Source organism: Mustelus asterias, chromosome 12 (genome assembly GCF_964213995.1).
Source record: "Mustelus asterias chromosome 12, sMusAst1.hap1.1, whole genome shotgun sequence".
Lineage (NCBI taxonomy): Eukaryota > Metazoa > Chordata > Chondrichthyes > Carcharhiniformes > Triakidae > Mustelus > Mustelus asterias.
In genome coordinates, this window is record NC_135812.1 from 27,044,122 (window position 1) to 27,057,730 (window position 13,609).

Consider the following 13,609-nt stretch of genomic DNA (forward strand, 5'->3'; position numbering starts at 1 on the left):
ATCGAAGGATAAATAGCGGCCAAGACAGTGGGAGAGTGTGTTTGCTCTTTTAATAGTGCTGTAGGATCTTTTTGAACCACTGAAGGGTGCAAATAGTGCTTCAGTTTAACTTCTTATCGAAAAGACTGCATATCTGCCACTGGTGCCGTCCCTCACGACTGCACAGTGCCAGTCAAGAGTGTGTTCTCAAATGTCTGGCGTGGGGTTTGAAACCTACAATCTTCTGACAAGGATGCTATCACTCAGGAACAGTAGGCCTGGGACGCAGGTCAGTCAGAGGAAGATCGACGAGCATGAGACATGACTTGATGCTGATGGCAGGGTCTGGTAAACTATAATACTATAGAATCCCGACAGTGCAGAAGGAGGCTATTCAGCCCATCAAGTCTGCATTGTCACTCCGAAAGAGCATCTTACCCAGGCCCACCCAGTCCACCCCGATTCCCATAACCCCATGCTTTTACATTGATCAACCCACCTAACCTACACATCTTGGACACAAAGGGAATTTAGCATAGCCAATCCACCTAACATATTTGGACTGTAGGAGGAAATCAGAACACCCGGAAGAAACACTGGGAGAATGTGCAAACTCCACACAGTCACCCAAGGCTGCAATCGAACACGGGTCCCTGGCACTGTGAGGCAGCAGTACTAACCAATGTACATCGCCCAGTAGCTCAGGAACTGTGGCCACTGAGTCCCTTGAGGCTGGCCTCCAGACAATTTACCTGCCGCAGCTCCACATCCCTTGGCACACACCCCTCGACATAGCAAAAATAAATGGATCCGGGCAAGCATGAAGATTTTTGAACAGTGTGTGTCTGAGGGGCCAGCCACTCAAAGACATAGCAGAATGTTACTGATAACATTGCAGCGGTGGTTTCCTCCAATGCAATGCAGCTTTAAGATCCTTCCCAGGGCTGAGGGTGAGGCTGCGACTGCGCTCTTCCACATGCAGCAGGCTGGACACAGTGTTAATGAAATCCCACAGCAGCAGATTATTGAATGGTGCAGCAGAGTGTGGGCACCGAGGAGGAGGAGGTGGGCCACTGCAAGATGAGCTGCGGCCATTAGGGAGTAACTTTCCCCCTTTTTTAAATATATATTTTTCGCTACAGTAGCATTTTTTTTACATTGCACAATTAGGCGAGAGTGATGGTGGTAATTTCAGGACGCAAGGGAAGTGAACAGTCGGGTGATACAATGTCGGGCTCCGATTCAAAAGACGGCGTTAGGAAGCCAGCTGCGAACCGAGCTGCGACTACACTGAGTGTGCAGGAGGTGAGTGAGGACGCTGCCGCATTGTGTTTGTGCGGACTCGGCTAATCCGCATTCTTTCAGAGTTGAGCGGGTTACCAGTCAGTGCAATAATCCGGCTTCGCCCAGGATGGATCCACAGGTAGAAGACGTTTCACATCAGCAGCAACTACCTCCGGTGTTGTTATTGAGTTCCTCACTGGCCCAGTTATCTCTTCCTCCTCCTGTGTCAATAGCAATTGGGCAGAAAATATTGCCTCACCATTGGATGTGCCCACAGTCAATCTAGATTCTGTCAGCCGAGACTCTGTCAGTCCAGACTCTCACTATCAGCCTAGACTCTCACTGTCAGCCTAGACTCTCACTGACAGCCTAGACTTTCACTGTCAGCCTAGACTCTCACTGTCAGTCTAGATTCTCGCTGTCAGCCTAGACTCTCACTGTCAGCCGAGACTCTCATTGTCAGTCTAGATTCTCACTGTCAGTCGAGATTCTCATTGTCAATCTAGTTTCTCTCTGTCAGTCTAGATTCTCGATGTCAGTCGAGATTCTCACTGTCAGTCTAGATTCTCACTGTCAGTCTAGATTCTCGCTGTCAGCCTAGACTCTCGCTGTCAGCCTAGACTCTCACTATCAGTCTAGATTCTCGCTGTCAGTCTAGATTCTCGCTGTCAGTCTAGATTCTCGCTGTCAGTCTGGATTGTCACTATCAGTCTAGATTCTCACTGTCAGTCTAGATTCTCACTATAAGTCTGGATTCTCGCTGTCAGTCTAGATTCTCGCTGTCAGTCAAGACTCTCACTGACAGTCTAGATTCTCGCTGTCAGTCTAGATTCTCGCTGTCAGTCTAGATTCTCGCTGTCAGTCTAGATTCTCGCTGTCAGTCTGGATTGTCACTATCAGTCTAGATTCTCACTGTCAGTCTAGATTCTCACTATAAGTCTGGATTCTCGCTGTCAGTCTAGATTCTCACTGTCAGTCTAGACTCTCACTGACAGTCTAGATTCTCGCTGTCAGTCTAGTTTCTCGCTGTCAGTCTGGATTGTCACTATCAGTCTAGATTCTCACTGTCAGTCTAGATTCTCACTATAAGTCTGGATTCTCGCCGTCAGTCTTGATTCTCGCTGTCAGTCAAGACTCTCGCTGTCAGTCTAGATTCTCACTGTCAGTCTAGACTCTCACTGACAGTCTAGATTCTCGCTGTCAGTCTAGATTCTCACTGTCAGTCTAGACTCTCACTGTCAGTCTAGATTCTCGCTGTCAGTCTAGATTCTCACTGTCAGTCCAGTTTCTCAATGTCAGTTTAGATTCTCACTGTCAGTCCAGATTCTCGCTGTCAGTCTAGATTCTCGCTGTCAGTTTAGAATCTCACTGTCAGTCTGGATTCTCACTGTCAGTCTAGATTCTCACTGTCAGTCGAGATGCTCACTGTCAGTCTAGATTCTCGCTGTCAGTCTAGGTTCTCACTATCCATCTAGATTCTCACTGTCAGTCGAGATTCTCGCTGTCAGTCTAGATTCTCGCTGTCAGTTTAGAATCTCACTGTCAGTCTGGATACTCACTGTCAGTCTAGATTCTCACTGTCAGTCGAGATGCTCACTGTCAGTCTAGATCCTCGCTGTCAGTCTAGGTTCTCACTATCCATCTAGATTCTCACTGTCAGTCGAGATTCTCACTGTCAGTCTAGATTCTCGCTGTCAGTCTGGATTCTCGCTGTCAGTCTGGATTCTCGCTGTCAGTCTAGTTTCTCACTGTCAGTTTAGATTCTCACTGTCAGTCTAGATTCTCGCTATCAGTCTAGATCCTCGCTGTCAGTCTAGGTTCTCACTGTCTGTCTAGATTCTTGCTGTCTGTCTACAGTCTCGCTGTCAGTCTAGATTCTCGCTGTCAGTCTAGATTCTCGCTGTCTGTCTAGAGTCTCGCTGTCAGTCTAGATTCTCGCTGTCCGTCTGGATTCTCACTGTCAGTCTAGACTCTCACTGTCATTCTAGACATTCACTGTCAGCCTAGACTCTCACTGTCAGTCTAGATTCTCACTGTCAGTCTAGATTCACGCTGTCAGCCTACACTCTCACTGTCAGCCTAGGCTCTCATTGTCAGTCTAGATTCTCACTGTCAGTCTAGATTCTCACTGTCAGTCTAGATTCTCACTGTCAATCTAGTTTCTCACTGTCAGTCTAGATTCTCGCTGTCAGTCTAGATTCTCACTGTCAGTCTAGATTCTCACTGTCAGTCTAGATTCTCGCTGTCAGCCTAGACTCTCAGTGTCAGTCTAGATTCTCACTGTCAGTCTAGATTCTCGCTGTCAGTCTAGACTCTCGCTGTCGGTCTTGTTTCTCGCTGTCAGTCTGGATTGTCACTATCAGTCTAGATTCTCACTGTCAGTCTAGATTCTCACTATAAGTCTGGATTCTCGCTGTCAGTCTTGATTCTCGCTGTCAGTCAAGACTCTCGCTGTCAGTCTAGATTCTCACTGTCAGTCTAGACTCTCACTGACAGTCTAGATTCTCGCTGTCAGTCTAGATTCTCACTGTCAGTCTAGACTCTCACCGTCAGTCTAGATTCTCGCTGTCAGTCTAGATTCCCGCTATTTACCTACATTCTCGCTGTCAGTCTAGATTCTCGCTGTCAGTTTAGATTCACGCTGTCTATCTAGATTCTCCCTGTCAGTCGAGATTCTCACTGTCAGTCTAGATTCTCGCTGTCTATCGAGATTCTCGCTGTCAGTCTGGATTCTCGCTGTCAGTCTAGTTTCTCACTGTTAGTTTAGATTCTCACTGTCAGTCGAGATTCTCGCTGTCAGTTTAGAATCTCACTGTCAGTCTGGATTCTCGCTGTCAGTCTAGATTCTCACTGTCAGTCGAGATGCTCACTGTCAGTCTACATTCTCGCTGTCAGTCTAGGTTCTCACTATCCATCTAGATTCTCACTGTCAGTCGAGATTCTCACTGTCAGTCTAGATTCTCGCTGTCAGTCTAGATTCTCGCTGTCAGTCTGGATTCTCGCTGTCAGTCTAGTTTCTCACTGTCAGTTTAGATTCTCACTGTCAGTCTAGATTCCCGCTGTCAGTCTAGATCCTCACTGTCAGTCTAGGTTCTCGCTGTCTGTCTAGATTCTTGCTGTCTGTCTGGAGTCTCGCTGTCAGTCCAGATTCTCGCTGTCAGTCCAGATTCTCGCTGTCTGTCTAGAGTCTCGCTGTCAGTCTAGATTCCCGCTGTCCGTCTGGATTCTCACTGTCAGTCTAGACTCTCACTGTCATTCTAGACTTTCACTGTCAGCCTAGACTCTCACTGTCAGTCTAGATTCTCACTGTCAGTCTAGATTCACGCAGTCAGCCTAGACTCTCACTGTCAGCCTAGGCTCTCATTGTCAGTCTATATTCTCACTGTCAGTCTAGATTCTCACTGTCAATCTAGTTTCTCACTGTCAGTCTAGATTCTCGCTGTCAGTCTAGATTCTCACTGTCAGTCTAGTTTCTCACTGTCAGTCTAGTTTCTCGCTGTCTATCGAGATTCTCGCTGTCAGTCTGGATTCTCACTGTCAGTCTAGTTTCTCACTGTCAGTTTAGATTCTCACTGTCAGTCGAGATTCTCGCTGTCAGTTTAGAATCTCACTGTCAGTCTGGATTCTCGCTGTCAGTCTTGATTCTCACTGTCAGTCGAGATGCTCACTGTCAGTCTACATTCTCGCTGTCAGTCTAGGTTCTCACTATCCATCTAGATTCTCACTGTCAGTCGGGATTCTCACTGTCAGTCTAGATTCTCGCTGTCAGTCTAGATTCTCGCTGTCAGTCTGGATTCTCGCTGTCAGTCTAATTTCTCACTGTCAGTTTAGATTCTCACTGTCAGTCTAGATTCTCGCTGTCAATCTAGATCCTCACTTTCAGTCTAGGTTCTCGCTGTCTGTCTAGATTCTTGCTGTCTGTCTGGAGTCTCACTGTCAGTCCAGATTCTCGCTGTCAGTCTAGATTCTCGCTGTCTGTCTAGAGTCTCGCTGTCAGTCTAGATTCTCGCTGTCCGTCTGGATTCTCACTGTCAGTCTAGACTCTCACTGTCATTCTAGACTTTCACTGTCAGCCTAGACTCTCACTGTCAGTCTAGATTCTCACTGTCAGTCTAGATTCACGCAGTCAGCCTAGACTCTCACTGTCAGCCTAGGCTCTCATTGTCAGTCTAGATTCTCACTGTCAGTCTAGATTCTCACTGTCAATCTAGTTTCTCACTGTCAGTCTAGATTCTCGCTGTCAGTCTAGATTCTCACTGTCAGTCTAGTTTCTCACTGTCAGTCTAGTTTCTCACTGTCAGTCTAGATTCTCGCTGTCAGTCTAGATTCTCACTGTCAGTCTAGATTCTCACTGTCAGTCTAGATTCTCGCTGTCAGCCTAGACTCTCACTGTCAGTCTAGATTCTCACTGTCAGTCTAGATTCTCGCTGTCAGTCTAGACTCTCGCTGTCAATCTAGTTTCTCGCTGTCAGTCTGGATTGTCACTATCAGTCTAGATTCTCACTGTCAGTCTAGATTCTCACAATAAGTCTGGATTCTCGCTGTCAGTCTTGATTCTCGCTGTCAGTCAAGACTCTCGCTGTCAGTCTAGATTCTCACTGTCAGTCTAGACTCTCACTGACAGTCTAGATTCTCGCTGTCAGTCTAGATTCTCACTGTCAGTCTAGATTATCACTGTCAGTCTAGACTCTCACCGTCAGTCTAGATTCTCGCTGTCAGTCTAGTTTCCCGCTATTTATCTACATTCTCGCTGTCAGTCTAGATTCTCGCTGTCAGTCTAGATTCTCGGTGTCAGTCTAGATTCTCACTGTCAGTCAAGATTCTCGCTGTCAGTCTGGATTCTCACTGTCAATCTAGATTCCCACTGTCAGTCTAGTTTATCACTGCCAATCTAGATTCTCGCTGAGAGTCTAGATTCTCACGGTCAGTCTAGATTCTCGCTGTCATTCAAGATTTGCGCTGTCAGTCTAGATGTGCGCTGTCCACCTGGATTCTCACTGTCTAGATTCTCACTGTCAGTCTAGACTCTCACTGTCAGTCTAGACTCTGTTAGTCTAGACTCTCACTGACAGTCTGGATTGACATCATCATTCTAGATTCACACTGTCAGTCTGGATTCTCACTGGCAGCCGAGTTTCTCACTGTCAGTCTATATTCTCGCTGTCAGTCTAGATTCTCATTGTCAGTCTAGATTCTCGCTGTCGGTCTAGATTCTCGCTGTCTGTCTGGATACTCACCGTCAGCCTAGTTTCTCACCATCAGTCTAGATTCCCACTGTCCGTCTAGATTCTCACGGTCAGTCTAGATTCTCACGGTCAGTCTAGATTCTCACTGTCAGTCTGCATTTTCACTGTCAGTCTAGATGCTCGCTGTCTAGTTTCTTGCTGTCAGTCCGGATTGTCATTATCGGTCTAGATTCTCGCTGTCAGTCTAGATTCTCACTGTCAGTCTAGATTCTCACTGTCAGTCGAGATGCTCACTGTCAGTCTAGATTCTCGCTGTCAGTCTAGGTTCTCACTATCCATCTCGATTCTCACTGTCAGTCGAGATTCTCACTGTCAGTCTAGATTCTCGCTGTCTATCTAGATTCTCGCTGTCAGTCTGGATTCTCACTGTCAGTCTAGATTCTCACTGTCAGTCTAGTTTCTCACTGTCAGTTTAGATTCTCACTGTCAGTCTAGATTCTCACTGTCAGTCTAGGTTCTCGCTGTCTGTGTAGATTCTTGCTGTCTGTCTACAGTCTCGCTGTCAGTCTAGATTCTCGCTGTCAGTCTAGATTCTCGCTGTCTGTCTAGAGTCTCGCTGTCAGTCTAGATTCTCGCTGTCCGTCTGGATTCTCACTGTCAGTCTAGACTCTCACTGTCATTCTAGACTTTCACTGTCAGCCTAGACTCTCACTGTCAGTCTAGATTCGCACTGTCAGTCTAGATTCTCGCTGTCAGCCTAGACTCTCACTGTCAGCCTAGGCTCTCATTGTCAGTCTAGATTCTCACTGTCAGTCTAGATTCTCACTGTCAGTCTAGATTCTCACTGTCAGTCTAGATTCGCACTGTCAATCTAGTTTCTCACTGTCAGTCTAGATTCTCGCTGTCAGTCTAGATTCTCACTGTCAGTCTAGATTCTCGCTGTCAGTCTAGATTCTCACTGTCAGTCTAGATTCTCTCTGTCAGTCTAGATTCTCGCTGTCAGCCTAGACTCTCACTGTCAGTCTAGATTCTCACTGTCAGTCTAGATTCTCGCTGTCAGTCTAGATTCTCACTGTCAGTCTAGTTTCTCACTGTCAGTCTAGATTCTCGCTGTCAGTCTAGATTCTCACTGTCAGTCTAGATTCTCGCTGTCAGCCTAGACTCTCACTGTCAGTCTAGACTCTCACTGTCAGTCTAGATTCTCACTGTCAGTCTAGATTCTCGCTGTCAGTCTAGACTCTCGCTGTCAGTCTAGTTTCTCGCTGTCACTCTGGATTGTCACTATCAGTCTAGATTCTCACTGCCAGTCTGGATTCTCGCTGTCAGTCTTGATTCCCGCTATTTACCTACATTCTCGCTGTCAGTCTAGATTCTCGCTGTCAGTCTAGATTCTCGCTGTCAATCTAGATCCTCACTGTCAGTCTAGGTTCTCGCTGTCTGTCTAGATTCTTGCTGTCTGTCTGGAGTCTCGCTGTCAGTCCAGATTCTCGCTGTCAGTCTAGATTCTCGCTGTCTGTCTAGAGTCTCGCTGTCAGTCTAGATTCTCGCTGTCCGTCTGGATTCTCACTGTCAGTCTAGACTCTCACTGTCATTCTAGACTTTCACTGTCAGCCTAGACTCTCACTGTCAGTCTAGATTCTCACTGTCAGTCTAGATTCACGCAGTCAGCCTAGACTCTCACTGTCAGCCTAGGCTCTCATTGTCAGTCTATATTCTCACTGTCAGTCTAGATTCTCACTGTCAATCTAGTTTCTCACTGTCAGTCTAGATTCTCGCTGTCAGTCTAGATTCTCACTGTCAGTCTAGTTTCTCACTGTCAGTCTAGTTTCTCGCTGTCTATCGAGATTCTCGCTGTCAGTCTGGATTCTCGCTGTCAGTCTAGTTTCTCACTGTCAGTTTAGATTCTCACTGTCAGTCGAGATTCTCGCTGTCAGTTTAGAATCTCACTGTCAGTCTGGATTCTCGCTGTCAGTCTAGATTCTCACTGTCAGTCGAGATGCTCACTGTCAGTCTACATTCTCGCTGTCAGTCTTGGTTCTCACTATCCATCTAGATTCTCACTGTCAGTCGAGATTCTCACTGTCAGTCTAGATTCTCGCTGTCAGTCTAGATTCTCGCTGTCAGTCTGGATTCTCGCTGTCAGTCTAGTTTCTCACTGTCAGTTTAGATTCTCACTGTCAGTCTAGATTCTCGCTGTCAATCTAGATCCTCACTGTCAGTCTAGGTTCTCGCTGTCTGTCTAGATTCTTGCTGTCTGTCTGGAGTCTCGCTGTCAGTCCAGATTCTCGCTGTCAGTCTAGATTCTCGCTGTCTGTCTAGAGTCTCGCTGTCAGTCTAGATTCTCGCTGTCCGTCTGGATTCTCACTGTCAGTCTAGACTCTCACTGTCATTCTAGACTTTCACTGTCAGCCTAGACTCTCACTGTCAGTCTAGATTCTCACTGTCAGTCTAGATTCACGCAGTCAGCCTAGACTCTCACTGTCAGCCTAGGCTCTCATTGTCAGTCTAGATTCTCACTGTCAGTCTAGATTCTCACTGTCAATCTAGTTTCTCACTGTCAGTCTAGATTCTCGCTGTCAGTCTAGATTCTCACTGTCAGTCTAGATTCTCACTGTCAGTCTAGTTTCTCACTGTCAGTCTAGATTCTCGCTGTCAGTCTAGATTCTCACTGTCAGTCTAGATTCTCTCTGTCAGTCTAGATTCTCGCTGTCAGCCTAGACTCTCACTGTCAGTCTAGATTCTCACTGTCAGTCTAGATTCTCGCTGTCAGTCTAGATTCTCACTGTCAGTCTAGTTTCTCACTGTCAGTCTAGATTCTCGCTGTCAGTCTAGATTCTCACTGTCAGTCTAGATTCTCACTGTCAGTCTAGATTCTCGCTGTCAGCCTAGACTCTCACTGTCAGTCTAGACTCTCACTGTCAGTCTAGATTCTCACTGTCAGTCTAGATTCTCGCTGTCAGTCTAGACTCTCGCTGTCAGTCTAGTTTCTCGCTGTCACTCTGGATTGTCACTATCAGTCTAGATTCTCACTGCCAGTCTAGATTCTCGCTGTCAGTCTTGATTCCCGCTATTTACCTACATTCTCGCTGTCAGTCTAGATTCTCGCTGTCAGTCTAGATTCACGCTGTCTATCTAGATTCTAACTGTCAGTCTAGATTCTCACTGTCTATCTAGATTCTCGCTGTCAGTCTGGATTCTCGCTGTCAGTCTAGTTTCTCACTGTCAGTTTAGATTATCACTGTCAGTCGAGATTCTCGCTGTCAGTTTAGAATCTCACTGTCAGTCTGGATTCTCGCTGTCAGTTTAGATTCTCACTGTCAGTCGAGATGCTCACTGTCAGTCTACATTCTCGCTGTCAGTCTAGGTTCTCACTATCCATCTAGATTCTCACTGTCAGTCGAGATTCTCACTGTCAGTCTAGATTCTCGCTGTCTATCTAGATTCTCGCTGTCAGTCTGGATTCTCGCTGTCAGTCTAGTTTCTCACTGTCAGTTTAGATTCTCACTGTCAGTCTAGATTCTCGCTGTCAGTCTAGATCCTCACTGTCAGTCTAGGTTCTCGCTGTCTGTCTAGATTCTTGCTGTCTGTCTGGAGTCTCGCTGTCAGTCTCGATTCTCGCTGTCAGTCTAGATTCTCGCTGTCTGTCTAGAGTCTCGCTGTCAGTCTAGATTCTCGCTGTCTGTCTAGTTTCTCGCTGTACGTCTGGATTCTCACTGTCCGTGTAGACTCTCACTGTCAGTCTAGATACTCACAGTCTGTCTAGACTCTCACTGTCATTCTAGACTCTCACTGTCAGTCTAGACTCTCACTGTCAGTCTAGTTTCTCACTGTTGATCATGTTTCTCACTGTCAGTCTAGTTTTTCGCTGCCAATCTAGATTCTCGCTGTCAGTCTAAATTCTCACTGTCAGTCTAGATTCTCGCTGTCAGTCTAGATTCTCACTGACAGTCTAGATTCTCGCTGTCAGCCTGGATTCTCACTGTCAGTCCAGATTCTCACTGTCAGTCTAGATTCCCGCTGTCAGTCTAGATTCCCGCTATTTACCTAGATTCTCACTGTCAGTCTAGTTTCTCACTGTCAGTCTAGATTCTCGCTGTCTATCTAGATTCTCACTGTCAGTCTAGATTCTCACTGTCAGTCGAGATTCTCACTGTCAGTCTAGATTCTCGCTGTCTATCTAGATTCTCGCTGTCAGTCTGGATTGTCACTGTCAGTCTAGTTTCTCGCTGTCAGTTTAGATTCTCACTGTCAGTCGAGATTCTCGCTGTCAGCCTAGACTCTCTCTGTCAGTCTAGTTTCTCGCTGTCAGTCTGGATTGTCACTATCAGTCTAGATTCTCACTGTCAGTCTAGATTCTCACTATAAGTCTAGATTCTCGCTGTCAGCCTAGACTCTCACTGTCAGTCCAGATTCTCACTGTCAGTCTAGATTCTCGCTGTCAGTCTAGACTCTCGCTGTCAGTCTAGTTTCTCGCTGTCACTCTGGATTGTCACTATCAGTCTAGATTCTCACTGTCAGTCTCGATTCTCGCTGTCAGTCTTGATTCCCGCTATTTACCTACATTCTTGCTGTCAGTCTAGATTCTCGCTGTCAGTCTAGATTCACGCTGTCTATTTAGATTCTCACTGTCAGTCTAGATTCTCACTGTCAGTCGAGATTCTCACTGTCAGTCTAGATTCTCGCTGTCTATCTAGATTCTCGCTGTTAGTCTGGATTCTCGCTGTCAGTCTAGTTTCTCACTGTCAGTTTAGATTCTCACTGTCAGTCGAGATTCTCGCTGTCAGTTTAGAATCTCACTGTCAGTCTGGATTCTCGCTGTCAGTCTAGATTCTCACTGTCAGTCGAGATGCTCACTGTCAGTCTACATTCTCGCTGTCAGTCTAGATTCTCACTATCCATCTAGATTCTCACTGTCAGTCGAGATTCTCACTGTCAGTCTAGATTCTCGCTGTCTATCTAGATTCTCGTTGTCAGTCTGGATTCTCGCTGTCAGCCTAGTTTCTCACCGTCAGTTTAGATTCTCACTGTCAGTCTAGATTCTCGCTGTCAGTCTAGATTCTCGCTGTCTGTCTAGAGTCTCGCTGTCAGTCTAGATTCTCGCTGTCCGTCTGGATTCTCACTGTCAGTCTAGACTCTCACTGTCATTCTAGACTTTCACTGTCAGCCTAGACTCTCACTGTCAGTCTAGATTCTCACTGTCAGTCTAGATTCTCGCTGTCAGCCTAGACTCTCACTGTCAGCCTAGGCTCTCATTGTCAGTCTAGATTCTCACTGTCAGTCCAGATTCTCGCTGTCAGTCTAGATTCTCACTGTCAGTCTAGTTTCTCACTGTCAGTCTAGATTCTCGCTGTCAGTCTAGATTCTCACTGTCAGTCTAGATTCTCACTGTCAGTCTAGATTCTCGCTGTCAGCCTAGACTCTCTCTGTCAGTCTAGTTTCTCGCTGTCAGTCTGGATTGTCACTATCAGTCTAGATTCTCACTGTCAGTCTAGATTCTCACTATAAGTCTAGATTCTCGCTGTCAGCCTAGACTCTCACTGTCAGTCTAGATTCTCACTGTCAGTCTAGATTCTCGCTGTCAGTCTAGACTCTCGCTGTCAGTCTAGTTTCTCGCTGTCACTCTGGATTGTCACTATCAGTCTAGATTCTCACTGTCAGTCTCGATTCTCGCTGTCAGTCTTGATTCCCGCTATTTACCTACATTCTTGCTGTCAGTCTAGATTCTCGCTGTCAGTCTAGATTCACGCTGTCTATTTAGATTCTCACTGTCAGTCTAGATTCTCACTGTCAGTCGAGATTCTCACTGTCAGTCGAGATTCTCGCTGTCTATCTAGATTCTCGCTGTTAGTCTGGATTCTCGCTGTCAGTCTAGTTTCTCACTGTCAGTTTAGATTCTCACTGTCAGTCGAGATTCTCGCTGTCAGTTTAGAATCTCACTGTCAGTCTGGATTCTCGCTGTCAGTCTAGATTCTCACTGTCAGTCGAGATGCTCACTGTCAGTCTGGATTCTCGCTGTCAGTCTAGATTCTCACTGTCAGTCGAGATGCTCACTGTCAGTCTACATTCTCGCTGTCAGTCTAGATTCTCACTATCCATCTAGATTCTCACTGTCAGTCGAGATTCTCACTGTCAGTCTAGATTCTCGCTGTCTATCTAGATTCTCGTTGTCAGTCTGGATTCTCGCTGTCAGCCTAGTTTCTCACTGTCAGTTTAGATTCTCACTGTCAGTCTAGATTCTCGCTGTCAGTCTAGATTCTCGCTGTCTGTCTAGAGTCTCGCTGTCAGTCTAGATTCTCGCTGTCCGTCTGGATTCTCACTGTCAGTCTAGACTCTCACTGTCATTCTAGACTTTCACTGTCAGCCTAGACTCTCACTGTCAGTCTAGATTCTCACTGTCAGTCTAGATTCTCGCTGTCAGCCTAGACTCTCACTGTCAGCCTAGGCTCTCATTGTCAGTCTAGATTCTCACTGTCAGTCCAGATTCTCGCTGTCAGTCTAGATTCTCACTGTCAGTCTAGTTTCTCACTGTCAGTCTAGATTCTCGCTGTCAGTCTAGATTCTCACTGTCAGTCTAGATTCTCACTGTCAGTCTAGATTCTCGCTGTCAGCCTAGACTCTCTCTGTCAGTCTAGTTTCTCGCTGTCAGTCTGGATTGTCACTATCAGTCTAGATTCTCACTGTCAGTCTAGATTCTCACTATAAGTCTAGATTCTCGCTGTCAGCCTAGACTCTCACTGTCAGTCTAGATTCTCACTGTCAGTCTAGATTCTCGCTGTCAGTCTAGACTCTCGCTGTCAGTCTAGTTTCTCGCTGTCACTCTGGATTGTCACTATCAGTCTAGATTCTCACTGTCAGTCTCGATTCTCGCTGTCAGTCTTGATTCCCGCTATTTACCTACATTCTTGCTGTCAGTCTAGATTCTCGCTGTCAGTCTAGATTCACGCTGTCTATTTAGATTCTCACTGTCAGTCTAGATTCTCACTGTCAGTCGAGATTCTCACTGTCAGTCTAGATTCTCGCTGTCTATCTAGATTCTCGCTGTTAGTCTGGATTCTCGCTGTCAGTCTAGTTTCTCACTGTCAGTTTAGATTCTCACTGTCAGTCGAGATTCTCGCTGTCAGTTTAGAATCTCACTGTCAGTCTGGATTCTCGCTGTCAGT

General features: G+C 46.3%; 1 protein-coding gene across 5 annotated transcripts in view; it reads left to right on the forward strand.

Annotated features, from left to right (window-relative positions):
- The window catches only part of LOC144501328 (protein-tyrosine sulfotransferase 1-like), a 130,818-nt gene that overhangs the window by 95,395 nt on the left and 21,814 nt on the right, over positions 1-13,609 (forward strand). The window contains exon 1 of one of the 5 annotated variants that reach the window (XM_078224946.1): positions 968-1,284. The exons of the other annotated variants lie outside the window; for them this stretch is intronic. Within the exon in view, the coding sequence (XP_078081072.1) occupies positions 1,159-1,284 (126 nt within the window). The 5' untranslated portion in view covers positions 968-1,158. Of the gene's footprint in view, positions 1-967; positions 1,285-13,609 lie in introns of those variants that run through there. 5 annotated transcript variants of the gene reach the window in all.